Source organism: Pygoscelis adeliae, unplaced genomic scaffold (assembly GCF_000699105.1).
Source record: "Pygoscelis adeliae isolate BGI_AS28 unplaced genomic scaffold, ASM69910v1 Scaffold130, whole genome shotgun sequence".
NCBI lineage: Eukaryota > Metazoa > Chordata > Aves > Sphenisciformes > Spheniscidae > Pygoscelis > Pygoscelis adeliae.
The window spans coordinates 2,946,641-2,973,608 of NW_008824031.1; the positions used below are offsets into that span (position 1 = coordinate 2,946,641).

At 38.8% G+C, this 26,968-nt stretch overlaps 1 protein-coding gene across 1 annotated transcript in view; it reads left to right on the forward strand.

Annotated features, from left to right (window-relative positions):
* The window catches only part of CDC42BPB (CDC42 binding protein kinase beta (DMPK-like)), a 134,208-nt gene that overhangs the window by 53,384 nt on the left and 53,856 nt on the right, over positions 1–26,968 (forward strand). Inside the window, exons 2-5 of the mRNA XM_009328392.1 lie at positions 5,798–5,889; positions 18,147–18,230; positions 21,740–21,835; positions 26,311–26,459. Of these exons, the coding sequence (XP_009326667.1) occupies positions 5,798–5,889; positions 18,147–18,230; positions 21,740–21,835; positions 26,311–26,459 (421 nt within the window). The remainder of the gene's footprint in view (positions 1–5,797; positions 5,890–18,146; positions 18,231–21,739; positions 21,836–26,310; positions 26,460–26,968) is intronic.

Here is a 26,968-nt window from a genome sequence, read left to right on the forward strand (position 1 = left end):
TCCCTTAGTGGAGATGATACTGTGGGTGTCTTTCCTATTCACTGCCATTTTTTTTTAATAGAACTTGTAGCATCTTGGTATCTTTGGACAACTTCAGTGAAATTTGGTAAAGGGGGTATTAAGAGTCTTCACTGGGATCAAAAGGTACCAGACGGGAGGAATGGACTCAGACTGCCAAACAGTGTGATCACACGTACCTTACTTCCTTAGGAAACCAGACTGAGAAAAAGCTGTCACAGGGGTGAACAGTAAGAGGAAACAGGCCAGCACAGGAAAAGGGAGGCGAGGATCTGTAATTGAAAAAGTTAAGACTGGCGTCAACAAAGGATGGAAGAATTAACAAAAACTTACATTTCTAAAATACAGGGAAAATTTCACAATCAGGTAGCAAGCACGAGGACTGTACTTCTTTAAAACTCAAGTGTGGGTTGTAACAGGTATTTATCACCCTAGTAAGCAGGTTGGGGCTACCTGGGTGTGGGTATCTCCCAAGACATGGATACAAGCACTAACTTGTTAAACCTGTCAGCCTACTGTTTTAGTAGCAATATCACAGGAATGCTGTTTCTTTGAAAAGGGTGCACAAAGGGCAAACAAGTTACTTGATTTCTAGAATGTAAGTTAAGAGGAATGATTGAGGGAAATGGTAAAACTTGCTGCTCTTTCATGTTCTTCCTCCAAAGAAAACATCTTAAATAAAATATTGGATCTGCCTGGTGGGAGTATGGCTCCACAGACAATTATCTGCGTCATTTTGTTGTTTCCCTGACATTAATGTTTTGCAATTCGCATAGTTTCCTACCACAACGTTTTGTAAAGGGGATGAGTAGATAAAGGGAGCGTGGCGGCAGATGAATTTCTGTATGACCAGACAGTTTGGATATACCTTCTGGGTAGACCTACCTGAATGTTATCATTGTGTTATATAATGACTTAAACCCCAAATCGCTTAACAAGATCCGTTCTGAACTGTGAAATTATCTGGTGCAGGGCAGTCCAGTATATGAATAGGTTGTCCAGAGAGGCCATGGAGTCTCCATCCTTGGAAAGTTTTTGAGACCTGACCAGGCAAAACCCTGAGTAACCTGGTCTGAAATCAATATTGACTGTGATTTGAGCAGGAGGTTGGACAAGAGACCTCCCGAGGTCCCTTTCAACCTGAATTGTTGAGAGAGACCTATAAGTCTGTGTATTATTTTCTTGCAGTTGTCACATTTATTTAAAACTTGAAGCTGCCAAAGATATAAAACATCAGATGTTCTTGAACATTTGGCAGCTTCGGCTCAGTGATTTTTGTGACTCTGAATTTCTGAAAACAAACAAAATAATAAAATACGCGGAGTCCTCAAATTAGAGCCATTGGGTAACTCCACCACTGAAGCAGTAGTTATCATAAACCCAGCAGGTGGTCTTTTGTCCACTGTTATGTAAAGGGGTTAGCTTTTGTGATTCCAGACAGTAAATTATTGACATTAATTGAATGGTTCAGAATCTGAACAGACAGTAAAAATCCAAAACACACCTCAACACTTCTCATTTTTAACCACATTCTAGCTTGGGAAAAGTTGCCCTATTATTTTTTGAGGGTGATGTTGACAATACTACCATCCTTTCCTGACGTGCTTTCAGAAATGAGAGGAAATTTGACATACGCTTCTGACCTTGACAGAGGCCGGCGTGCACCCATTCCTGGGGTAGCAGTGCAGAGTGCCCAACCTGCCCTGTCAGATCATCTCCACTGGCATTTCCTGCAGCTTTTAGTTGTTCTGAAAAAGCCTTCAAATGTCTTTTATCAGGTGGCATAATACAAATGACTGCAGTGTAGATGCACCAGCTCACAAACCTATTTACCTATGACTGCGCTTCAAATTATTCAAATTGATGTTTTCTTTTTGTGCAAAGAAAATATCCTAGTCCCTTCTATCAGGGGAATAGGAGAATATGATCAGAATAGAATTTGTTTGTGCATGGAGAATTATGTCTTTCATACATACCCTGGTTTTCGATGAAGAAATAAATGCTGGCATTTCACTTCCCGTTATGAATATTGATCAAAACATTGACTGTTACTGTTTTGTATTATATTCTTGAGAGCATGCATTTCTTGGCTCCTTAAAACTAGTTGGTTTTTTTTTTTATCTTGTGTGGCCCTGTGGAGAACACCCTTCTTCCAAACAAGTGTAAGTACAATAATGCAAAATCAGCTTGAGAGAAAAGGCAGTGATGCATACAAATATATTGCACGTAGAATGTCTATCCCAAATTCTGATTACAGCCTCACAGTCATGAATAAACAAACTCTTGCAATTACTCTCAGCTAACGTTACCCTGACAACAGTATATATAGCAAAATTCAGTAATCACTGCCAGCAAACCCCGCGGTACAGCTAATGCTTCTGTTTGCCAGGATGAAATACTTTCTTTAAGTATTAAATCAACTCCAAATCGTAAGTCCTGCTTTTAATATTAGGATCAAAACTAATCAGTAAAGTGTAATTATTGATTCCAGTATATGGAGAGAAGTTTGCTTTGAGTTCCCTATTTATAAAATAGTGATATGTAAAAGGAGCAGCTGGAGCTTTTTACCAGTTACATAGTGGTAGGTATATCACTTGGCATCATTCTGGCAAGCGCAGCGAATGCAGCTCTCTGATACTTTTTGGTGCATGTTTCTGCTCACTCAATTTTGCCTGTTCTGTGAGTGCTACTGATCTGGATGTTAGAGGGTTGAGGAACAGCAACCTCCTGGAGGGGAGCAGGAAAGCAAGTTGGAAATATTTTTTTTATTTAACTTACTAAGAGGTAAAAGTTGTGCAATCCAGTACTTTAAAGCAGCAGGTCACATCCTGGTGTAAACAGGGTTCTACTCCAAAATGCCAATAAAGTAAATACCAGTTTAAATGAATTACTGGTGTGTTGCCTCTGCTGAGCTCTTATCTGCTGTGTAACCTCTGTTGTGGTGTCTGTGATGATGAGATTCTGTGGATATTAGGTTTTATTTTCAAATTTTATTTGCTTTTAAGGAATCTTAGATGCCTTGACAAAGACTTGAATTTTTCTATTTCAGGGGAAGTCTTACCCAATTTAAAATTTTTCTGTACATTCAAATATTCATGTTTGGTGCTTAGCTTTCCAAGAGAGAGACCACTGAAGTTGCAATGTTTCTGAACACCAACAGCTGCTAAATACTAAAAGCCAACATTAGTTAAGTGCACAAATAGCTTGTAAAAATAGTGACTTCCTTTTAGGGGGAATACTTTTTTCATTTACATGTATTAAACGAATTCATTTTAATATATAGTACTTCAGTTGACCAATTGAGATGGAAAAAGCAGGACCAGCCAAGGACTTGCAGTTTTTGAATTGAAATGGTAGTAAAGAGAATGAGGTCTGCTAATCCTTCCTTCTTGAAGGGTACAGTTCCTAGAAAGATAGTATTAATGCCCTTCTCTGCAGACACTGTTTCTTCTGTTTACTCAAATTTAAGTACGTGCTGTGCTTGATACGTAATGCTTATTATCTTTTAAAATATAAAACTATTTGAATTAACTTGCTTTAATACAACTTAATGCATTTCTAAACCGAATCCCAATTTTAGCAAGGTGAAGTTTGATACACTTCAAAGCATGGAAGACTGTAGACAAAATAATAAAATATTTTGTCACCGGTTGACAATACAAGAAAAATGTAAGAAATAAGGGGGGAGTTAAGTGTACAAGTGTACAAGACAGCTTAAACTTGAGTAAGTTTGTGCCTTCCTGCTTTGAAAGTTGCTTGTGATCAATTTGCAGCAGCAGGGTTTTTTATAAATACTTAAACCAATTATTTTGGTATTCTGTTTACTCACTGGAATTATTGCTAAAATTGGTTATTTCAGGGGAAAAAAAAAAGACTTATTCTTGGGTTAGTATCCCCCAGAAGTAAAATTACTGGATTTCATTTCCCCTCCCCTTGAATTTTAACAACAGAAGCTGGTGTTCTGCAAAATTAGTCTAATGACCTGCATTCTGTAGTAGCGATCCATAACTTGATAATGGAACTTTCACATTTATTTCTTATCTGTAGCTGCATTTCCTCAACTTGTCCTGATTTGATGGGAAGAGAAGGAGGCAAGAGAACCTTGCAAAATAATTGATATATATCACAGCCATCAGCAGTGTTATTGACTTGTACAGATGTCTGATTGGACTGGTATAGGTCTCTAACTGGTTTGGGGTGGTGTTGCTGGGTAAGTTTGTTAGAAACAATTTGGCATTCTGGGATGATCGTCTCAATGGCCTTGTGCGGGGGGGGGAGACCGTGGTAGGCATTTCTGCCCAGCTGAAATGGGGAATCAAGCAGAAAATCTAGTGGAGTTTCATTCTTAAATTTTGTACTTTGGATAGACAAGAAACATCCAGTGAAAGGGGTATTACTCGTGGAGAAAACCTTTTCAATAACACCTCTCCTAAGTACAGAGAAGCAGCATGGCTATTCTTCAGTACAGCTATTTCTTCATTTTATTAGCTGTTATATGAATTTTTGCTGAGAGGTTTTCAGGCTTTCTTGGTTAGACTTCAGTATGAAGTCTGTAATCTCCGGTTCAGACTTCTGTATCTTCTGTGTGTTTGTGAGGTTTGGTTTGGTTTGTTTGTGTTAGCATCTGAAATACATCATCAAGGCAGTGACCCCTCTTGTAGGAATTCTATTTGGCTTATAACTCATTAGCTTAATCATAATGTAAGGTGAGGTAAAACAAGAGTCTGGGCTGTGCAAGTAGTAGTTCTGTGACGTTTTATTCAGCTGCAAATGGGAAAAATACATGTGTTTAAAAACTTCAGTCTTTTTAGTCTAATAATGTTTGTGATGAGGTGAAGAAGAGCAGTCTTTTTTGTGCTTAGAAGTGTAAGCTGCTGCTTTGTAGACACCATACTTGCTCTTGTGCAGTTTAGCTTGCACCGCTGTTTTTCCTTATTGATTTGGTCTTCATCATCAGAGTAGTGATTACTAAACAGTAATCCTCATCCTGTGATACGCTAGAAATAAATGAAATATTCTGAATGGGAACTGGAGAGGAGAAAATTGATCTGCAGGTACAGTGGAATTTATCAACCAGGTATTTTGAGAAATGTCTTGAATCCAGTTGGGACCACCAGAACAAAGTAAGTGTAGGTTAGTTAATTGCTGGACATCTTTTAGGCTTAAGCCCTAAGTCCTTCAATACTTAGTCTAATTGAGATCTGGTGAATGTTGCTTAACAGAAAAGAGAGTTCAAATAAAAATCTTAAATTAGCCACAGATCTTGTAGAAAATTACTTCATTGCTATTGAGTAGAGACAGCTATCTCTTTGAGAGTGGGTTGTTAAAGCTTTACCTGGTACTAGCTGAAATAAGCAGAATTCAGCTTTACTTTTTATTAAGAAGAGAATTATTCTAGTGGCTGAAGGATATGACAGATTTTTCTCTAGGGTTTACCAATAATGAATCAGCTCTCTCCCTTTTACATGGTCCTTCACTGATTCACAAAACCCTAAAGAAAAGGGGGGGGGGGGGAATCCTTCTGAAAGACTACTTTGCTCTTTACTCGCTGGCAGCAAAGCAGAACCAATCATAGGATTGAACTCTTTTAAAAATTCTAAGTGTTAATTAAATAGTGTCATTAATATTTTTTCCTTCTATAGTTCTAGTAGTAGTTGAAAACTACTGTTGCACTGGGTATGCAATGAGTACTTTTTACCTCTGGTTTATGGATTATTTTGGCTTACAATATTTCTCTTCATAATTGAATTTGCCTTTTTTTTTTTCTCTCCTTAAACAGCAAGACCATTTACAAAATTGGTAAAGGAAATGCAACTCCATCGAGATGACTTCGAAATTATAAAAGTGATTGGAAGAGGTGCATTTGGTGAGGTAAGAGATTTTTTTACTCTCAGTTGTAGTAATGTAACTTTCCTCGTTTGTGCATCTGATTTCTTGTTACAGTTGACCTGTACTTGTCCTAAAGACAAAAGATTCACACAGATGTGTTCAAATACTTCCAAATGTGGGATGTAGCTAGGTACTAGTTGAAAGGTCCCTTTGAAGCAGGGTATTTAGCGTCCAGTTCTGCCATTTCTGTGACTGGCTTATTCTGACTTCAGTGTAGCAAAACAAGTGTCTCTTCAATGTGTGTATGAACAGGGTGGTCCCACCTAGCAGCTGCACAGCTGAATTTGGGATCTCTTCTCCCACTTGCCATATGTACTCTTCTGTGTTGCTATAATTTAACACAGAACTGGGCTGCTTCTATGGTAGGAAGGCGGAGGCTGCTCCACCCATCTGCCTGTCTCTGTAGCAATCTGGTAATGCAGAAAGACGCATTTGGCTGCCTCAAAGGCTGTTCCCTGTCATCTTTGAAGATCAAAGGCTGCTGGATCTGTTTTTTTGGACAGCAAGTTGAATCATGCTGGGATGATAGGAACGCCTTGTGTTTTGAGGACTCGTCAGTCCCAGGACCCTGGACTGAAGCTTTACTTCTTAATATGCTTGATGAAAGTCTCATCAGTCACAGAAGTCTGATAGGGCTTGCCACTGGCAAAAGCATTCATGAGCATGTCCCCTCCAGTAGGCATAGGATACCTGAGGCTTCTGGAGAACCTTAAAGACAACCCTTTCAACATTAAGTACGTGTAAGTAAAGCCATAGCTGTCAGCAAAAGAGGTTATTAACTAGAGAATTTCTAGAAGTAAAAAAACCCTTAGATTTCTTGCAGGAAGCTTCTTTTAAGTAGTGCCACACTAAAGTAAAATGTAGCGTCAGCCATTAGTGGCTCACTTCAGCCCATTAGACTTGGTTACAACTTCTGCTGCGGTGGCTAAGGCTAGGCTTCCTTATTTTCGTCTCATGTTGTCTCCACAGACAGCAGGACTGCATGCAGTGCAGGGCTTTCCTTCCAAGCATGGTGTGCCCTGAACATGTCAAACTCTCTTTCACATAGGCATTGATTGTGGGACAGAGGTATCACATGCAGACCAGAAACTAAGCCTGAAAAATGCCAGGACCCTGCTCAACCTCGGTTTAGAAAGCAATGAGGTTTCTATGTGCGTATGCACTTGGTAATGGGCGAAGTAATAGCTTCATATCCACATAATTTTAAGCTACTTCAGAGACTGCTTTTGAGGAAAGTGGACACCTAAGACAGAAATTAGTGTTTCAAGAACATTTCTTCATCTGTACCATCATCTAATGATGTGATGAGGTAACATGTAGTTCACGTGTAATCATCATGAGCATAGCTGCTGAAGGAACTTGAGCATTTTAAGTAAAATGTCCAGATAAATAGTAGCATATTGACCGGTAAGACAAAAGTTCACTTTCTAGTGGATGTTGAACTTGATGAGTTGCAACATTTGTTACAAACAAAGGAAGTGTTATCTTAGGGTAGTGGAAATACTGCATGAAAATCAGTTGGTTATTTCACTTGAGTGTTTGTTTTTAGCTGGTGTGTATTATTTGAGCATGGCTTTTGGGGAGAAAAGTTAATACAAAGAGTTTGGCAGGAAAAAGCAGAAATGGGAAAAAATTTGATAAGTCTAAGGAAGGGCTGAAAGCTACATATTAAGTCCAGAAAAGAGGTGTGAGCAAAGAGGTTTATGAGTAGATAAGAGGCCTAGAGAACCAAGACAGTAGTAGGTAACTGTCTACCTCTCCGTTAGGGTTTTGATTCAAAACAGTAGCACAGTTTTGACGAGAATGCCCCCACTTACTGCAGAATGTTTTTGCTGTGCATGAGCTGGATATCTTTTGGAAGAAACTAAACCAGAACCTCCGTTCCAGGTGTGCACCAAATGTGCTTCTGGCCCCAAGGACTACATAAGAATCAATCACTGGGTTTGACTCTCCTAACAGCTTCAAAGCATGTTTGGTCCAGGAGACCAGGCTATATACAGTCTGAAGCAAAATTAATGAACGGCATACAGTATAGATGGGCAGGCTCAGCACGGGCTACTTTCATCTGTTGTTCTGGTCTTGGTGTGCCAAATTACTTGCTGTAGTAGTTCCGACCACTGATATCTAGAGAATTTTAGATTAGTGTTTTGGCAGTTTGTCTTTTGGTGGGATTAGAAGTGGTTTCTAGATCTTTTCAGAACCAGACTTGTGAACGCTGTAGCTATCAAAAATGGTTTCAGGTCAAGAGAACCCTTTACAGCGACTTGCACGTGGTATCAGTGTTGGGAATGCCTTCACACAGTATAACTTTAAGGAAGGGCTGTTTTCCATAGTACTTGCTCTGTTCTTTTTCAAAAAGATGCTCTTTTCCACTTAAGGAATTGACCAACTGGAAATCTCAGTACAACAGCAGATGAAGTATTTATATGGACTTAGAGACTTCAGTTTATACTTGCTTAGGGGGTTTAGGATGACCTTTCATAGCTTTGGATCAGGAGTCTTAAGGAGTATAAAAGATACAAATTCTGGGTGGAAACTTGTATTAATAGTGTTTGGAGTGCCTGAATCAACAGTCTTTATTCTTTCATTTGGAATAGCATGAAACTTAACTAAAGCTATTCATACATCCCATCTCCCCAGTGGAAATGAAATTTCACAGAAGTGAAATGAGAAAGTATCTTAATTTCATCCTTCTGGTGGAGCTATGAGTGCTTACAAAGTCAGTGGTGTTAGTTATCTGTCAATATCACGTTGTCTTGTTCATCTTTTAATTATAAAAGTTTTAGTTTATAGTTGTAGCAGCTTGAAACTTTTTGATCAGTTTATACTGATTTATACTTTAATCCCACTTGTCAGAGAATAGTTTGTGCTTTTTGCTTATGAATGAATCCTTTGACCCTTGTGTATACTGCACTGCTATAACTGCCAAATATTATAGGCATTATAACAATAGTAATTATATAAAAGTTGACATTCCATAATAAGAAAATAAAATCTGATTTTTTGAAAGGGACTTGTGGCATCTGACTTATATAAAGCAACGCTTAGGAAACTGAATGGGGGAGCTGTAAGTAACTTTTCCATAGTACGTTCATACATACATAGGAACTATGTTAGAAATTAGTTGGTGGGATTCTAGTGGTTATAAGGTTGTTCATTAGCTCTTGTTTAAAAAAAAAAAGCTATCTGCTAGAAATAAATTTGAAAAATACTTATAAAATATTTGTTAGAATGCAGGAAGAAGTTAATCAGAATTAAACCAAACATATTCCTATTAGAATTAAGTAGTGTAAATTAAATGCTGAACAGCTAAACAAGCCAGACTTCAAAAAGGACAAAAACTACGTTCCATTCTTCTCAGTTTAGCTACTTTGGACTTTTTGGAGAATGCCAGGGGCTTTAGTTTTACCAAAGAAGTTTTGCATAAATCAGTAGCTTTGAAGAAAGATAGCTTAAACAAAATAAAGGCATGATATTAGTTATTAGTTAGGATCAGTGGTCAATTTTTGCCACACAACATGTAAGCCAAGGGAATATGGTCTTTGACCGGAGAGGGGATTGAGACCACATGTGAGCTTGTCCCTGTGAAAACAACTGCAAAATCAGCATCTAATTTAAGGCAGATTGATATAATCACCAGTACGTATCTGTACTGGCATGTCAGTGTCGTCGCCTTTCTTTCTCCTTTTCAAACCAGCAGAACTCAACCTGGTTCCTTACACTTTTTCCAGCAATATGAGGACAAGACCCAACTGGTAATCCAAAGCCACCTGAGTGAAAGTTCTTACAGCATGGAAGATCTGAGAAAGCAAGAGAAAAAATGTTTCTTAAACTTCTCGTTATTATGCTAGGACAGAAATAAACCTAGCTCAGAACCTAGCGATTTCTTCTCTAGCCACCTACTAAAACAGGCAGTTCTCCTTTTCTTATAAACTAAGCCAGCTACTTTGCATGCAGGGTAAACTGAATGTCTGAATATCCTTTACAGCAACATTTAAGGCTCTGACTCCTGGAGTCACTGGCTTGAGAACATAATTTAATTTTTTCAGAAGTTTCATAGTCATGAAGAGAAGTTTGAAATGTTGTTTGAGTGCAAGACAGTTAGAATAGTATATAATTTGAAATACAAGCTGTAAGAAGAATAAACTACTCGTGGCTCTTCTCCATCTCCTAGGGTGTATTCGTCTGGGTGGAACATTTTTGTGAGTGCCCCAATGTTAATTTCAGTCTTTCTTTTTTGTGGGTCATATAAGCAGATAGCTCATATGCAGAGGTGCAACATCCATGAGGAATAAAACTAACAATAATTAACACCCCCACCCCCCCGAAATAAAATCAGATCTAAAATGGTTTTCTATAATCTTAATTCTGGTTGCTATTAATAAAGTTAATGTAGAAGCCTGTCTTTGTAGATAAGAATGAGTGTGTTGTGTAGGGTAAAGTTTTTTGTTAACTAATGAAAATACACATTCTTTAGGAGAAGATTTAAAGAATATGAGCACAGAATGGAAAACTCCTCCAGCTTTTAGAGCTTTAGAAAACAACACCAAAACAAAAAACCCAAACCCACCTATGGCTTGAAGTTTGCATGTGCCTGACTACTCCTTCCATCTAGAAACACTGTGGACCATTATTTGAAAGGAAATAATGTCCTGAGAACTTGTTTGGTGGGATTGTGCCTACCTGAGAAATTTACGCCAGCCTAAGAAGTGCCTTCTTTGTGCTTGGTGTTTGCCTTTGCATGCCAAGGGAACTGGGAGCACTAGTGCTACAGTATGGTAAGAGGGATAGGAGGAGGATCCTGTGTATGGGGACTGTCTGGCTCTAAATACTTGCACTTGCTCCTTTGCAAGCTTCATCTGACCTCTTAAGTAATGTACTTGTAAGTCTTTAAGATCACTTTTCCTCATTTTGTGTAAAAGACCATTTAGGCACACTGCTGTAGATTAACACATTTCAATGAAGAACAGTTGTTGAAGGAAGAACCGTGTCAAGATGTACCTTGTTTGAGAACTTGGATTGTATCATGTGGCTGACACCTCCTGGAAATTTGGCAGCATGGGACTGAAACAATTGTTTTCCTTCCCTTGTTTGTTAGCAAGGATTTCTTGAATGAGCAACGCTTACTGTGGTTGCAGCGGAAGGGTGGAACTGCTTGGTCTTGCTTAGCACAAAAATAACGAAAACTCTTAATGTGCCCCACCTAAGTATTATTGCTCTGGATGGATTAGAAGTACCTTTTCATATAAATGCTGTTGTGTACAGACTTGATCTGTGTAGTGTTTAGTAATAGGACATGTCACCTCGACTCAGGATGCTTAGTCAGAGTCTTAGCTGGAATCAACAGATGTAAAAATCTGTTTCCAGAAGAAAATAAATAATGGTTGAGAGAACAAGACGGATCCCCTGTGTACCACGGGTTTCTGATAAGTTATGTGGTTCCTAGTGAGAGATACACTGGCTAAGGGTGCAGTGAGACTCAAAGTGAAGATGCAAAACCTAAGCTTCCTGCAGACAGTCGTGCTTGGCAATGCGACGCAGAGCTGTTTGTGCCTTCTCCACCTTGTAATTACAGCTGTAGGGTACTGAGTTTAACGTTTTTATGTACTTCTGGAAATTAACCTGGGGCACAGTGAGCCTACAGACTGCAATTAAGGCTATTCAGAAGCTTTGGTGATTGGTATTAGGTACCCAGCAGGGACTGTGCCTTCCTACATTGTAGATTAACAGAATTCTTAAGTATTGCACACAACGTATGACACTTTTCATCCAGCTATTCAAAGATTCAAAATGTTCAGAATACGATGCGGAAGAAATACTTAATTAGCTTTGCTGTTCCACAGTCTGCTCTTGACAAAAAAATATCAAAGCAAGCTATTTTCTGCTGTGGAAATGGACAAAGAAAGAAGCTGCTTTGTTTTGAAAATGCTTCAAAAGAGCTGGTTGCTATCTTAGTCCTCCCCAGCTCCCTGTCTGTTTGTGTGGCAGCACCAAGTTACTATGGTGACAGGCAGGTTGCAGGGAGCTGGAGAGACACAGTTCATTGTAGTGCTGCTGCGAGACCAGCCATTTGTCTCTGCAGTCCCCCCGATTGCTGAGGAAGAGCTTAGGTGTTATTCGGGGCCTTTATTCTTCTTTTATAGAACCTTTCTGGTTGGCACTTGTGATTTCTTATTTGCCCGACATGAAGATCCACAACGCGTGTTCAAAAAAAATTATTTTGCTCCAGAAATGTGCACTGTGGTATATGAACCCTACCAAAAGACACTCTGGTTGCTCATTCTAAATGTAAAATAGACATTAAAAAACTGATAGAGCAGTCCAGATCAGTGTTTCTCAAAGATGCAGTATTAAAACTGTTAACTAATGAGCTACGTATCAAAGACTTTTCATATCCAAGTGTATCGGGAGGATAAAGCAGTTCCTGCGGTGTTTTTTCAGTAGCTAGTGTTCAAGGTATCAATAGCATGAGACAGAAATAGTAGAGTAAAAGTGGCGTATATAAGCTTTGCTGAGGGAAATGACTGTAATATTCAATTATTAATCTGGTAATAAGACATTACGGATAAATTGTTTACAGCTGAAATGACATTTTGTCTCTTCTCCCAGTTGAAAGGCTTGTCTAAAATCTCTGCTCAAATGTCTAAAGCCATTCCAAGTTCCTGCCAAAGGTTAATTCATGGTAATTTTACACGATTTTATCCATGTAATTTTATTACCCATTAGCCTAAGCAGATCTGTTATCTTTTATCATCCTTATTACTGATGTCCTTCCTTCCAATTTTATTTGTAGGTAGCAATCATACCCACGTTTTGACCTTTTTTTTTTTGAACAAGCAAAGCTTTTTCTGTTCCCACGGTAGTATGAGAGGCTCTCTAGTTCCTTGATCACCTCAATAGTCCTCCTTCACACCTGCTCCAGATAAAGTTTATTTCTCTGGGGTGCGGCTGTGTGCGGAGTTTCCAGTGAGTTTGTATTTCTACAAGGCAGTAATTTTTACCCCTCCCTAGTGGTGTGTATCTGCCTATGAATTGCAGTGTTTGCCTCTTTCTTAACTACCTGTTGTTATGAGCTGATTGCACGAGGATTATCACCTATATGTCGGTGGTGTTCTTTTCAGCTGAGAACTTTTTACATTTGAGTTTCACCTTATCCCTGAAAGTCTAGTCCTTGAGGATAAGTTTTACCTGAAAGTTTAACCTGCCACAAGCATGAATAGTGTGTTAGGTGGCTTTTTTATCTTCGCTTTGAAACTAATGCCAGCATGGCTTCCAAGAAGCTGAACATCAAAGAATTTATAAACTTTCCAGTAGAAAGTCTTTTTGTTAACTATCTTAATTGTTTTCTGGAAATCCAGTCTTTCATTTAAATGATTTCTGTGCTTTCTTATGCCATGCTTATCATTTACATAAAAGAAAATTTGTAACTTGATACTGCTTACTGATGTTGATCATGTCACTCAAAGGGCAGAGTACAGTGGTGGGAAGTTCTGTCACGTTTGTAGGGGCTGATTTGGCTCAGATTTCCACCCTGTAGATTTCATCAGGGCATGAGGAAAGGTGGAACTTGGCCTGGGCTGGCTTTGCACATTGCAACACTAAATGTCAATGTCAAGTGGCTTCTGAAGATGAAAATGCAGCAAAATACTTCTGTAAAACAATTCAAGAAGCAAAATACTAGTTCTTGCCAAAGTCTAAAAATGTTATTTTAGTTATATTGGTTCCATTTTTATTTTATTGCAATACAAGTGAAACAGAGCTTTGAGGCAAAAAGGTACTGGAAGAAAATAGATGGCAGAAGTAATACAAATCTGAAAAGGTTTTGTGGTGTGTAGTCACCACAGCTGGCTCTCACTTATGCTTTAACCCCAGTTCTCATACATGTTTTGACATAAATATGTCTTAAGTTGGTTGAAGTGTAGGCACTAGGATTCATTAGGCTTTCTGAGGTCCTCGAGGAAACATACTTTATCTTTATTGCAGTGTCCCTGTTGCCGTGAATCTTGAGCATGCTGAGTCGCCAGCTGATCTGATTACTGTCACTGTGACAGCTTAGACCCATAGCGGCTTGCTTGGAAGGGGGGGCTGCAGTGGTGGGGGAACCCCTGCATCTAGAATTTTTCCTTATCAGTGTTTTAAGACTTGGTAAAACAGAATCACCTAAATCTCTCTACCAAACCACTCTGTGATTGTTGAGTATTCAGAACCCTTGATTCTCTGTTCCAGCTTAGCATAATGAGATGCAAGTTGGGTAAGTTTAAATTTTCTTAATTTGGCACAGGTATCAAAGATAGTTGTTCTGGGTCAAAGGTGTGTGGATTAGTTAGCCCACATCCCATCCCTTTGGCCAGGTAGAGAGGTGTAGGAAAAGTCCAAGGCCAGAGCAGAGCTGAACCCTCCCAGCTTCCAGCGGCTGAGGGTTCAGGGACTCCCTAACCACACCTGTAACTCAGTGGTCAGTAGTTGCTGAGACTTCTGCTATGTGTGTTATTCGGGTATTAAGCATGTACTTAAATACTTTATGAATACTTAGGTGTCCACAGCAGCCTGTGGCTGAGTTCCAGAACTGTTGTGTGACAATAATACTTCCTTAATCTTGCTACCTTTTTATTTTATTTGATGCTTTTCAATTTCTGTGTTATGAGAAACAGCAAATAATTGTTCTGTGTTCATCTTCTCCACAACATTCGTGGCTTGTATGCCTATCATAGCTGTTATCTCTTCCAGGCCTGGAATATTTTTCTTCAGAAGCTATTCTGTACCTCTGCTTGTGCCTTTTTATCCTTTCATTATTCTTAGCATACTTTTTTTTTCTTAACTTCTGTTACAGTGTAAGTTGTAATAGCCTTGGAAATGAAGAGTGAGCATCAAAATTAAATCCTGTTTTTTTAAGTCTGTGCATAACATGGGCGCTTGTTCAGCCAGTAGACTTTTAAACTTTGAAGACAGAAGCAATGATTTTTGTTCTTAAAGTAGGCATTTGCAGCAGTGTACAAATCTGCGACCTTTGGAATCCTCTGAACACCAGCTGAGTATTGTTTTCTTACATTAGTAGGTGTGGTAGATTGGTATGCGGTATAGGAGCCATCATATTTAAAACCTGACATCTTGCATGGTTAACACAATTGCAGTATAAGAGGTTTCTGTTTGATCTCGCAAAGTGGTCAGTGTGGTTATTGTAATTGAATTTGAGGTATGCCAGAGAAAGAGGAATTAATACAAAAGTAAGAAAAAACAACTACACCGCAGCATCTCAGAAGCAGCCAAAGCATTATATGACGAATGTAAACTTAGAAATACTGCCACCTGATGATGAAAGTAGAAGAAAGCTAACTTGAGGAAACGCTGATGTGTTTTATGGAACAAAGGGTGTAGGATTTTTTGCAGTACTGCAACAGTATTCTTGCTTATAATAGTACTGAGTTTATCAAGGCCTAATTTAGTTTGTGCTTCTGTGGTTCAGTTCAGACATCAATGAGGTTTGGATTTTGCATTTCTGTTTGCTTGTTTTCTTAAAAAAAAAAAAAAAAATCTAATGATTCGAATGGGTTGAGGAGTCAGGTCTAGTCAGGCCAAAGTTCTGTTAGTTATGTGAGGCATCTTCTGTACCTTTCGGGTTTCTTTTCAGAGATAAGTTTCTTGGGGAATTAGCTATTTTGCTGTATGATTACATGAAGTTTTCCACTGGCACAAGCAGCTGTCCCACTGTGCCTCTTAAAACTAAAGCAGCAGTGTGTTTACTGGTGCCATAACTTGATAACCACTTACTGTGAAAATATGAGTCAACTTTCCTTTTATTCATTCCACTTTTTCTTCCACAGAAGACAATTCTCTTCCTCCAGAAAGTTTAAATTGGGTTTTTTTTAAGCAGTCCTTTCAGATGAAAATAAATAGCACTAATACAGATAGCAACTGGGGAATTGCTAAATAGGTCCTATAGATTTGGCTTCCTTTTTCTTTTTTTTTTTTTTCTTTGTCCAGGACTGTTCTCACTCACCACTTTCTGTTCTAGCCTTTGCACAGCTCCTCAGCTGTGCGTGTCCTCCACAGTGCCAGGCTCACATCACTCCTCAGCAGTTGAGCACGCTTCAAACTTCTGTCAGCCTGCAGTGCTTTCAGACAGTGATGGCCTTAGATAAAGTGCAGTAGATGCATAGCTGGGTTCCGATTTGTGCACTATATTTGTACTGAAATGGCTGAGCAGTTCTAGTGTTGTGGTGTAATGAAACCTGAATGTTGCTACTTCAGGGTTCGCAGAGCTATGCTTGCAAATTGCTTCTGCCTCAGAGATTTTGTTCGTCTGCAGCAGGTAGTGAGTTTGGTCTGTCCCTTCAGTGGAGATGGGGTTATTTTCTGAGTCATCATGTTCTGCATGGAACAGAGTTTAAAATGTATAGCAGGTAATGTCAGCATCTTGCAGTTTCCCAAAGCTTTTAATGTGTAGTTTGACTTACAGTGTGCCTTCAGCTGTATCAGGCAAATAATTCAATTAAGAGTATGCAGAGAAGTTGTTACAATGGCTTTTAGCTGCAAGGCCGTGATGAGGACAAAGCTAAATGTTTTAGGCTATTACCGAAGGTCAGTGTTGAACAGTTTCACACGTCCCAAAGAACCTCATGTGTTCAGACGAGACATTCTCATCTTACTCATCCTTCCCCAACAGCACGAGCAGTGTCTGTGGGAGGTGTTTGTAGGCCAGGAGTCACAGGGATGTAACGTAGCTGAGGATGTTCCACATAGCTTACAGAAGCTTGTTCTTCGTGCTGTGTCTTTCCCAGCTCCATTTAGGGCCAGATTCCCATGTCTTTCCTGTGATGGGTACCTGCTAGTCCTTTTCTTAAGATATGTTTCCATTACGTGACTCTGTGTGCAGGTGCGTACTAGGTGTTGCTCATCCGTTATGGGACCTGGTGAATGGAGCTTCACACACTGAGGGGTGGGAGGCTTAGCTATGCATCTGCAGAGTCAGGTGTCTGTCTAAATGTGGATATCCCATTCTTGTGTTACTGGAGGAGCAGTCGTCCCCCTGCCCCTCATCTGGAGCTTCTTTACTGGTAAGGTGCAGGAAGGTATTGTATTTCCCTCTTCCCTCCTCAGGACTTCTGACTTTGTATAGTGTTGCTCTGCTTGACACATTATTCCAACCTTGTTTTATAGTTCGCGTCTTCTTAGAGTTGCTGCAGCTCCTGAATCCCTTATAGATAGGAGTTTTTAAGCATCAGAAGAGGAGAGCTGTGCTATTCCTGTTAACTTTTCCCACTGTTATTTAGAGCTCTGTTAAAAGCAATGGAGGCTGGTCGGTTTTCTACTTCTGAAATAGAGACAAGCTGAGAATCAGCAGAAATACTCAAGCAGTCCATGTATAGTTCCGTGAACGTGTTGCTGTCTTCGTCGTGATGCCTGCTTTTTCTTTGCCAACTGGAAGAATTTTGTGGAAATGGTGGCTTTACTACAAGAAGAATTAGTTTTGGTCTTGGAGAATACAAGTCTTGGTCAAAATAAAGTCTTTGCATTCCTAAGCCTTAAAGTTTCTGTATTCTTCTGTTTTTTCTTCCGCTGCACAGCTGTATGCACAACTACTGTTCATAATAGACCAGTCTGAGCAAGTCTAATACACAGGATGCATAGTAAAATGCTTCAAGCAAAATGATGAATAAGTAAATGAATACTGTTTTTGCTTCTTTTTAAATATCTGCATACAGTACACAAAAGCATGTTAATTTGAAAATATCTTTCAAGTTTTTGAAACCTGAAATGTGAAAACAAATTAGTCAAATGTAGTGTATTTCTATTGACAGCAGCCTTCCTTGTTTTCACAGGCTGGCCTTTTAAATGTTGCCTCGTTGGCTGAAGGCATGGTGTAAAAGCATCATCGCTTGTTCTTGGCAAACATTGCAATTTTACTACGCATCTTCATATGAAAAGCTTCATACTCCTCCTGTATCAACCCCTGTGTACTTGATCATGAGCACTTGACCACACATGGTGTGCTGTGCATCAAGTACATAGTAGTTATGTAGGAGGAGTATAGAAGGAGCAAAGACTCAAGCTGTAGTTTACCAATGTGTGAGCTGATCACTGATGACTCCTCAGTAACTTATTTTATTAATATTTTGTTAGTATTAAGCTGTTTAAATGTTGTATTTCTCTGACCATGCTTTTGTGTGAATATTAAGTTGTTTAAATATTGTATTTCTCTGACCATGCTGTTGTTACATAAAAATATTTTATTATTTCAGGTTGCAGTTGTTAAAATGAAGTGTACAGAGCGCATTTACGCAATGAAAATTCTAAATAAATGGGAAATGCTTAAAAGGGCAGAGGTAAGTAATACAGTTCTCTAACGCAGAGAATTTTTTAAATGGTGTTAGGAAAATTACATTGAAGCTCTTCCAGATTAGGAAGAATTATTTCATGAGCATAGGAGCTTCATTTTTTCTTTTTTTCTTAAGCTGTTTTAATGCAATCAAGTCTGACAGTCCCTTCCAGGCATCTGTTGTTCTCAGCATTACTGTGTATTCGTTTACCAGACAGTCTGCCCTAGTTCTTACCCTGAATTTATGGGCCAGGTTTTTGTTTACGATAAAGGCAAGTTAAAGACTACATGAAGGCTGGGATTGGTGCTACTATGACATTCACAGCTGTACACAAAAATTTATGAAACGGTCTTTTTTTCTCTTGCATTCAGAAAGCCATGTAAAGAAGCTTTGCATCCTGCAGTTTGTAACAGGATTTCTATAACTGGTGAAACTATAACTAAATACTTTGAAATCATGGGTTCAGATTGTAAACCAAAATGCATTAAAAAGGTCAATCTGTTTAAAAAGGGTATTTTTGATGAAAGGAGATGTACATTGTCACAACAAATTATGCAAATGTGAATGGGTACTTCATAGATTAGGAAAGGACCTGCTGAGAATATGCCATGGGAAATGGCATATTCCTAGAATACCTACTCTTGCACTGTAGAGGAAAATCTTGTGGCAAATGTAATATCACATAAACTAGCAGTTAAATGAGCAATAGATTTTAGGGGAAAATACATGTAGTCCATCAATACTTGCAGCAGTTCTGTTAAGGGGCAAAGGACAGCTGCTTGCTGAGGACTGAGCCTGCTGACCCTTCCCTGTCCCATTCTTCTGTCCCCTTCCTGACACCTCCTCCCCCCCAGCCTACCCTTCCTAGTCCCTCCCTTCCTTTCAGTGAGTCAATGCCAGCTCTTTTCCTGTGAATAAATCTCCTCCCTCTTGTTAAGCCCCTCTTCACCACTGCCTTTGCCTGTTTTGGTCACACTCCGTCCATCGGTCCATGCTCCTCTTTACGAGTGGCAGCAGCCACTGCCACTTGGCTGTTCTTTGAGCTGTCAGGAGAGTTCACGCTCTTGGCTGTGCTGCATCAGCGGTTCTGCATTAAGCCTTCCCCTGTATGGGGGAAATTTGTTGCCCTTTCTAGACAGGTTTCAGTTGGGTTAATTCATTGGTCAGTGTAGAATTGTTTTAAACACAAATGCTTGTAGGGGGCTCCCAAACTCTAATGGTAATACAGCTATGCTGGCTTACTTCAGCCATTTTTGAAGTGACTTAATTAAATGGCCTACCTAAATAGCTGAAACTTCTACATGTAGAGATGTCCTGAGAAGACAGCTGTTTACAAATTGTCTTCAAATTATGCAACTAACTCCTCTTACCCTCTCAGGCAGGCAAGAGGTAGAAGAGGGTTATCCACCAAGAAAGAGGTATAATGAGCAATAGTTTTCCCAATACACACTTTGGACAAGTAACAGTCCAGTTAAGTTCTCTTTCCACTCATTTTCCCCATCTACAAAGGATAATAATGGAACTGGCTTCTCTGCTGTGTCCCTTTGTCTTCTTCTATTCCGTTTGCTCGCTTGATTTGGCTTTTCTGGATAAGCCAGACTTTATAACCTGCATGTCAAGTTCATAAAACATCTGGGTGTTAAAATTTCCCAAATGTGGTAAAACTTGTTAGTTTTTAAAATGAAGCCTGCAAGAATACAGTAGCCTCTTAAGTGGGCAGTTCCACTGAAAAGCAGACTTCAGGTGTTTTATTGTCCACAGTATGAGTGGTCTAAGAAGCACGTTGTTATACTGGTTTATGTTTGTTTTGTATGACTTACTAAACATAGCAAAAAGTTATCTAAATGCTGCTTATTTGTGTTCTAGCTGCAAGAAAAAAACCATATGGTCGGAAGCCACTAAAATACAGGAAAGATTAGTGAATACCAACTGACATCCGTAAATGGGTTGCAAGCAAAAATAGGCATGCCGTTTATGTTGATAAGGTGGACCATTTGTATTCATTGTTCTGACAGCAAAATACATAGTCATTAGTGTATTACTGTTGACAGTTCCAAATAAGTCCTGACTGGCTGATTCAGTAGCCTGTCGTGCTTTTTCAAGGCACGTCTCAAGGCCTTTTAAGCTAGTGTAAGCAGAAAAGGAGAGTTTTATACTTTGAATTCATGATGCAAACTGTTCAGCAGCATTACTGGTTTTTAAGTGTTCCTAACATTCCCTCGCTATTTGAGGTTGCACAGTGAACTGGATCAAGGAACTGATGTCCTCGAAAAGAAACAAACTAGTTTTCTGTCTTGGCAGCCTCCTTGCATCATGGTGCCAGAAGAACTGAGAACTGCTGTGCTCTGGTGCTGCGGGCAGGGGATAGGATTACTTGGAGCTGCTGTTGCTGCCAAAGTTTTTGTAGAGTGATACTTTGGCCTTGCATTCATAAACTGTTAAACTACTCTCAGTTAACGTTTAATTACAATTTACATCTCTCTGCACCAATAATTACTAACTTCACAACCTCGCCGCAGCGTGGTCTTCTTCAGTAGAAATGTAAATTGGCTTTTGCTTCTTTAGGGGGAAATAAACGGTTGAGATATCGTTATAAGATGCAATCAGTATATGGTAAGGCTTGGGCTTCCCAGGAGCGTTCCTTCCATAGTACATTTTCTAAGACATCTGGACAAATGGCAATGACAAAACAAAACAAAAAACCAAACAAAGAACCAATTATTATCCAGAACCCAAACACTTGAACTGCAGCTACCGAATATCCTAATAATGGCTCTCTGACTTGAGAGTAGTGAAAGAGTCCCAAGGTCTGCATCTTGATAGTTCTGATCCAATAAAAACATTAATATATTTTTATTAAGGAGGACTCGCTTGAAGTTTATGAGAGTTAGGTTTATGTAAAGATGCTGAGAAAACCTGTTACACAGAGCTTGCTTCTCTGAAGTGTTGCAGTGGGCTGTTTGAAGTAAAGACTACTGAAAATGAAAATGTATTATTCTGGACAAAGATAGGAGAATAACAGTAAAATCTACTTATTTCCTGTAGTGTGTTGGCAGTGTATGGAACTGGAACTGTAATGTAAGAGAAGTATACATGAAACTCTATTTTCGCAAAGGTCTTTTTCAGAAGAACCAGACTTAACTTTCCTACAGCCATTGTCTTTCTGCTACAGATTGCAGTGATAAGTTATTATTTTTCTGGCTTCTAAAAATACATTATGGAACAAAGATTCAGTGTTGACTCAAATTGGTTTGTGGGCTTTTTGGTGTTTTGCGGGGGGGGTGTTTTGTGTTGGTTGGAGTTTTTTTTTAAGGTCACAGTCAGGATTAGAGTGACTGAATGCCTGACTACAAGCCTGCAGAGATTCCCTGGTTTGTCACTTGTGCAGACTGAATTCCAATGAATAGAGACCTCTGTTCAGTAATTTTAAATAATCCCATAAAGCATCCATATATATTCATCCTGTGAAAACTACTTGTTGATGTTGACAATGGCTTTTTCCCCTCTTCCTTTAGACAGCTTGCTTCCGAGAGGAGAGAAATGTCTTGGTGAATGGAGATTGTCAGTGGATTACTACGTTGCACTATGCCTTTCAAGATGAGAACTATTTGGTATGTTTGATTCATCAGCAAATAAAGCTTTAGGTTATGAAAGAACTTTATTTTTGGTACATTTAAGGATATTAGTGCAATAAATCAGTCCACCTCATGCCTTGCAGCACTGTTTCAACATTCTTGTTTTCTCCCTGAAGAAATACTTCAAAGGGCTGACTGTAACTCCAGGAGAGTGAGAAAGTCATGTAGTACTATAGTATATAGAGGTTTAGTTAAGCACCTTAAATTAACTAATCTACCCTTGCATAAAATATATCATGCTTAAGTTTAATGTTTTAGATAACGTTGCAGTTAAATAATTTGAGAGGTGTTAACTCTGTGAAAGTAAGAAGTATTTTTATTTTATTTTAAACTTTCAGAATGTCTTTTGAAGCAAGATTTTGTTTAAAAGTGGCAAAAGTAATTTCAAATTTTATTTAAAAAAATGATTAAACTGGTATTTTAAAAGCCCTGGGAAAAAAATAGCCTATTTCTTAAGTGTTTAATTAAAATATGTTTTTAAATCAGCACATTGGTCATCTCAGTAGTTTGAGAGGCTTTAGCAACCATTTATAAAGAAAGTCATTACTCATATTACATTTTTTTAATGATGGGTTACTAGAACTGTAAAACATATAAGCTATGTTTACCTTAGTCACAGAAGTCAGGAGAGTGCTGGTCAGGAGTAAAGTCGGTAAGCCACAACATACTGCAATATACTGAACCATACAGCTTTTGTGTGGCTACTTGAGGCTGGGTTTGCAAACCTGCTATTTCTGTAACAACTGACTTAGTTGTAATGTGAAAGTGTTCACCTTCTTAACACTTTTTAGATAGTACCACAGTAGCAAGTCATGATTATAAATAAAAAAAAAAAGTATTGATAAAAGGCTGCCAATGAGTTCAGGAACTAAGCATATGAAAGAGAAAATACTCTGACTTTTCACAGGTGCTGAAACGAAACAAATTATTTTGACCTTCATGTTAGAAGTATTTTCAGAACAAGAAGCACATTGTAAGCGAATAAGTAGTCGGGTCTTAGACCCTCATTTACAGGCTATTTCCATTGAAAGTTTTGTGATAGATCCAGATTTTCAACCTCTCAAAGTTTAGTTACCTCTGGCACTGCCTCATGAAGGTAGCTGATAATTTCAAATTCCCTTAGAACCAAGCAGCCTTCAGGCTTGCATAAAGATATCCTAAGACATCCCATAATGTAGTATTTCCAAGTAGCTTCTAAGAATGGAGCTACCTAAGAAAGAATTGTTAGCTGTGCAAGATAGCATGCAGTAGTAATGACAGTATAGAGAGGAATCTAGTGTTGCTGATACCTTTTTATACAAATCTGTTCCAAGCAAGCTATAGCAGTATAATACATTTCCCCAAGTTGCCAAAGACATTTAGATGTTGACGTTTCACTTGACAGCAGAATTTAGACATGTAGCATCTAATTTAAGATCCAGTATCTAAGAAAGCAACAACTCTGCCTGGCAGCCAAAGTCAGCAAATTCCCAGCTTGCCTGAGGTCTGGTTCTGCATGTGTTGAGATGCTGCCTTCCAATTTGGTGTGTTACTCAGCATCCATCTCATGTAAATGTCTGGTGCTCACAGATGGAGTGTATCTGTGTCTCACTCCGCTGTAAATGATGCGTGAAGAAAAGGTGAAACACATCAGGAAGTGACTTTCATCCAAAAACCTGGACAGAAGGTTCTCTTCCATACCATCTTAGTGGTTCACTTGTCCAGGGGCTAAAAGATGTCTGTTCAGTTCTCTGCTCAGCTTGAAGAAGTTTATAGCCATGTTTTTCCACATCTTGGGAGAGTGCTGCCGTGTTACAGAACCTGAGCAGATTGGGTTTACTTTTTAGCTGTGCTCTTCATCCTTGATTCTTGTAGAATGGAATGCAAAGCTGAGAACAAAACAAGAACAGACAACAGAGTTTGGTTCTCCAACCTGGAGTGGACATCAGTCCTCTGAAAGAGAAAGCTCTAGGTTCTGGTGTCTGCTCCCAGTGATGTTGGAGCCTTATAGCTAATGATTATGAAGTGCAAAACCACATAAGGTAACCCTGAAGCAGAGTGAGAACCTTGGTATCTTCCCACACCTAGGGCTTTGCTGTCCTCCTCTGGCTGCATGATAAAGGGCTCAGAATGAGACAAATAAAGAGAAGATGAGATGTTAAGGTAGGAAAGTAGTAGCTGCCCTTGGAAAGTCTAGAAGTAATTGTGGTTTTATTACCTCTGTTTAATATTAGTAGAGCATGTGATGATGCAGAACTTACATATAAGCAAGAAACACAAAATTACACAAAATATGTATGTTCTGGAGTTCATTTTCTGGTTCTGCTTCTGTAGTTTTAAAATGTTTTAGAGGCAAATACATCATGTGGTAGTGTTTTCTAAACAGCCAATGACATTACATGGAAATGCTAGCCTGGCTTTTTTCTGGTTCCTAGAAAGCTTTTTGTAGAGACAGTTTGAGTCAAAATGGGTTAAGTAAGCCTTTGGTGATTTTGCTGATGCAGATATGGTGTACATAAAACATAGTCCATGAATATTAGAAATATGTATGGGACCTGAAGTTCTTAATCTCTTCCAGATTCAAATCTGTTAGTTTTCTTGTGCTTTACCAGAAAAATTTTCTTTCCCAGTCTCATTCAAGAAGAAAGGCATATGTGTGTTTATGTGCTATCAGCCTCTTAAAGGCTCCTGAATATTCATGAGAGTATTTTGATGTCTTTTTTTCCTTTGATTTCCAACCACTCTCCCCCTGTTCAATGTAGTCACTTCTCCGGACATGATACCTCTAGATTTCAGCATCTTAATACCCTTTATTTTAGCCTCATGTGAAGGGAGAAGTGCCTCCTGGCAAGAAAATTGATGTAATTGGAAGATAAATAAAATTTGACTTTCTTACAGAAGAGGTCTTCCATCTTTCTCTGATCCAAGTGCCTCATTTCATGGGTCAGCTGAATTCTTGCTGAGTTATGAACGCTGTGGGAGCTGAGGGAAGCGCATTACCTAGTCTCTTTGACAGGCAGGCTACTTCAGCTCCCACAGAAGCCACTCTAAGCTCTCTTATATTTGAATTTGAGAGAAAATACTTTAATACAATATCTCTTTTAAAAGATTGCTGGTTCCTGTCTGTAGCCTTTTGTTTTCAGGCGTAATTGTTGTATGTGTACAGTGTTCCAGCACACGTTTAGAATTCCTTGATGGGTTGTGCAATACGGACTGATTGATTTCAATGTAAGTGATGAAATTTGCCTATCAGATTAAGCTATAATTTGAATAATACGGAGAAAAATATCAAAGCCTATGCCTTTCGGAGTTGCTCTTTTAAGCCAAAAGATAGTGAGGAAATGGTTAGTATTGTACTTTATGTTCCTTTGGGTTCCTATCTTGTTTAATTATTCTTCCCTTGTGGAAGATGAATCTGTGGCAGGGACAGTGGATTGCAGGTTGCTTTACTTTGAGGAGAAAAATAAGATCACTGCTTTGGAAAGTTATTTCCAGAATAAGCAAAGTTATTCCTAAAACCATGTATCAAAGCATCTTGGGAAGCATGGAACAAAATGACTCAAGACTGGTAGTACCAGATAAAGTCATTACACTTGAAGTGATGGTCTGGATTTAGGTGGATATTGCTAGGAAATATCTAAAATATAATCCCTGTTTTGTGGTATGAGGAACAAATAGTGAACCTGAGTCCTTTTCTTTCACATTACCCTGTATGTGTTGATTCTTTCCGTGGATAAGATAATGCTGATTGGCCTAGGAGGCTGTTTACTTTTTCATTGAAATGTATTCAAAATAACATAAATGTTTGATTTTTAAGTTTCCCGCTGCTGCAGTGCCTCTGGCTTGACAGTGCTTCTAGCTTGTCATGGGCATCCCTAATGTATAGTGTCATTGAGCTCCTGCCAGCTATGTTATGCATTCATGATGTGGCATGTGCCAAGATGAGTGTTTGAAGATGTTGATGTGATAAGTCCCACATTTGGAACCACTAGTAGTATTGAAATGGTACCAAAACTAAAAGTAGTAATGAAACGTATATTTTAGACTAAGCTGCATCAAGTATTGTTTTTAACTATAGTTTTTTTCTTCCTGCATGCTCTGGAAATTGTCAGTTTAAGTGTTGATAACTTACATTAGTTTTGGTGATACTAGATCATTTTCTTTGTGTGACACTGTAGTTAAGACAGATAAACTCACCCCAATTTACTCGTTTGTTGCTGCCATATCTTGGTTTTTTTGTGCAAGAACTGAATGCTGATATCACCCTTACTGTGATTGTTAAAGGAATATGGTATGTTTTTACACTAAATAAGCAAATAAAAGTAACACAAATGATTACCAATTTTGACAACTTTCCCAGGGATAGAAAAAAAATTAGTGAAAAGGGTTTTTTTTCAGCAGATAACTGATGAACTTTTTTTTTCTTACCACCTGTCTCTTGGTACTTAATTGCTTTATTTCTCTTTTTTCAGTATCTAGTGATGGACTACTATGTTGGTGGTGACTTACTGACACTTCTCAGTAAGTTTGAAGACAAACTTCCTGAAGATATGGCTAGGTTCTACATTGGTGAAATGGTGCTTGCTATACATTCCATACATGAGCTGCATTATGTACACAGGTAAAATGCTGTCTCACTTCGGAAGAAATACACGTACAGTTATAAAACATTAATCCTAAAGATATTGCTATATATACAAATGGGCACAGTAGCCACAGGCAAACTGCTGTGGGTGCTTGCTTACTATATATTGTATAAAAGCTGTATAAACTATTACATTTTAAATATCAAGTTTTGGTGGATTGATATTAGAAGCAGTGACATTTATCTGACTAACCTTTTACTAAAGCTTTTTTTTTTAATCAGGCTTCTTGACTTATTCTCAATTCACTTCATGAATATTTATCTGCCTTTTTCCAAGCCAACCTAGAAGTTTGAAGCAGTTTGAATTCTCTGCAAATGTTTAGACATTCAGGGCATAAGCAATCCAGGAGGTTTCTGGAATGCGTCGATGATAACTTCCTTCTCCAAGTGGTAGAGGAGCCAACGAGAAGAGGTGCTCTGCTGGACCTTGTTCTCACCAGCAAGGAAGGGCTGGTGGGGAATGTGAAGCTGAAGGGCAGCCTGGG